This window comes from Emiliania huxleyi, assembly GCF_000372725.1.
Source record: "Emiliania huxleyi CCMP1516 unplaced genomic scaffold EMIHUscaffold_4620, whole genome shotgun sequence".
NCBI classification, from domain to species: domain Eukaryota; phylum Haptophyta; order Isochrysidales; family Noelaerhabdaceae; genus Emiliania; species Emiliania huxleyi.
In genome coordinates this window covers 1-1,695 of record NW_005198521.1, presented here as the reverse complement: position 1 = coordinate 1,695, position 1,695 = coordinate 1, and the positions used below count along the sequence as shown (strand labels likewise).

The 1,695-nt window shown below is 69.7% G+C and overlaps 1 protein-coding gene across 1 annotated transcript; it reads left to right on the top strand.

The window, feature by feature from the left end:
* Window positions 1–868: 868 nt before the first annotated feature.
* Window positions 869–1,306, top strand: EMIHUDRAFT_256306 (hypothetical protein; the record flags this gene model as incomplete). Its single annotated transcript, XM_005768235.1, has 1 exon — window positions 869–1,306. The coding sequence occupies one exon, from the start codon at window positions 869–871 to the stop codon at window positions 1,304–1,306; it is 438 nt and encodes a 145-aa protein (XP_005768292.1).
* Between the last annotated feature and the right edge of the window lie 389 nt (window positions 1,307–1,695).

The window sequence follows — 1,695 nt, the reverse complement described above, 5'->3', positions numbered from 1 at the left end:
TCGGCTGCGGGCCGACGCCGACGCCTCCTGTCGGACCTCTCCTCCGGGGCGCCGACCGTGGGGGGGGCCGGGGGAAGGGGGCGCAGCCCCCGACCTGGCTGCCAAGGCGCCAGCCGAGGCTGTCACACAAGAGCCCCGAGGCGACAGCCGAGGCCACTACCCAAGGTGGAGCCGAGGCGACAGCCCCCGACCTGGCTGCCAAGGCGCCAGCCGAGGCTGTCACACAAGAGGCCGAGGCGACAGCCGAGGCCACTACCCAAGGTGGAGCCGAGGCGACAGCCGAGGCCGCCGCCCACAAGGCCAACCAACCAGCTGAGGCCTCTGCCCAAACGGAGGCCGAGGCGCCAGTCACAGCCCGCCCAAACCAAGGCGCCAGCCGCCGCAAGCTCTGGTGGAACCTTTTCAGAATTTGCTACATCAGCGCCGTCGCCGTCAGCTGTACCGTCGAGGACCCGAGTCTCGCCTTCGTCTTCGAGCGTGTTACCTCGCCTCGCACGACCGCGTAGAGCTTACCATCGAGCATCGCCGTGCGAACAAAATATCGTATCGGCATCGGCGCCGCAGCCTCTTCCTCCCACTCATTTGTGGACGGTCGTACAGCTCCGAGACCGAGTTGACAACAAACTCGCTATCGCTGCCTTCGCCGCCGATGCGCCTGCGCCTCGATGATGGCGCACAGCTGCGCTGGCGAGAGGCCCGCGACGCGCGCGCCGATGCGGTGGGAGGCCATATACACACACAAACATGAGCACTCTCGACGATAGATAGCACTTGGCGTGGCGCATTTTTCTTTTTTGAGAGAGGCACGGACTTTTGTTTGTGTCCCGCCTCGCGCGGGGGCCGGTCACGGCACGGTTGCAGCCGCATCATGCCGGCGAGCGACCTCGACCTCGACGACGACGACGATTACGGTCCCTCTGGCAGCAACGCCGCCGCTCCTCCCAGCAACGGCGCCTCAGCACAGCCGAGTGGAGCCGTGCGTGTGCAAGGCACGCAGCGCATCCCCGGCCCCGTGGGCGCCCTTCTGAGTGCGCCCACCGCGCTACCACACGGCGGCGCTCCGCCCGAGCAACTTCCACGGCGAGGCTTCCGCAAGACGGCCGCCCTCCTCCACCTCGAGTCTCTCTTTCCGCGCCCGACGCCACCGCCGTTCGTGGAACGCTGGCCGCCGCCAGACAGGCACGCGGTACCGGAGCTGTGGTCGCTGGCCGAGGTGCGCAGCGCCGCGTGCTCGCTCTCTTCGCTCAAGGGGGCCAAGCCGGTGGTGGTCCCCAACACGCTCCTCGTCCTGGTGAGCTCTCTCTGACGCCGCCTCTCCCGACGGCACAAGACACGGCACAAGAGAGGAGAGAGACACGGCACCCCTTCTCCGGCACCCTTCTCCCGCGCCCTTCAGGTGCGCTCCATCTCGCGTGACTCCGTCCCCGCTGAGGCCGCCGGCATCCTCCTCGCCGACGAGTCTGGGGAGATGAACGGCTCGCTCCACCCCTCGGCACTGAGCGACAACCCCGGCGCGCCCCGCCCGCCCCGCCCGCCCCCGCCCTCGCCCCCGCCGCCCTCAGCGCCACCATCACCGCCGCCGCCACCATCACCGCCGCCGCCACCATCGCCGCCACCATCAGCGCCACCGCCGCCGCCACCGCCACCGCCGCCGCCACAATGGCGCCACCGCCACCATCACCGCCACCGCCGCCG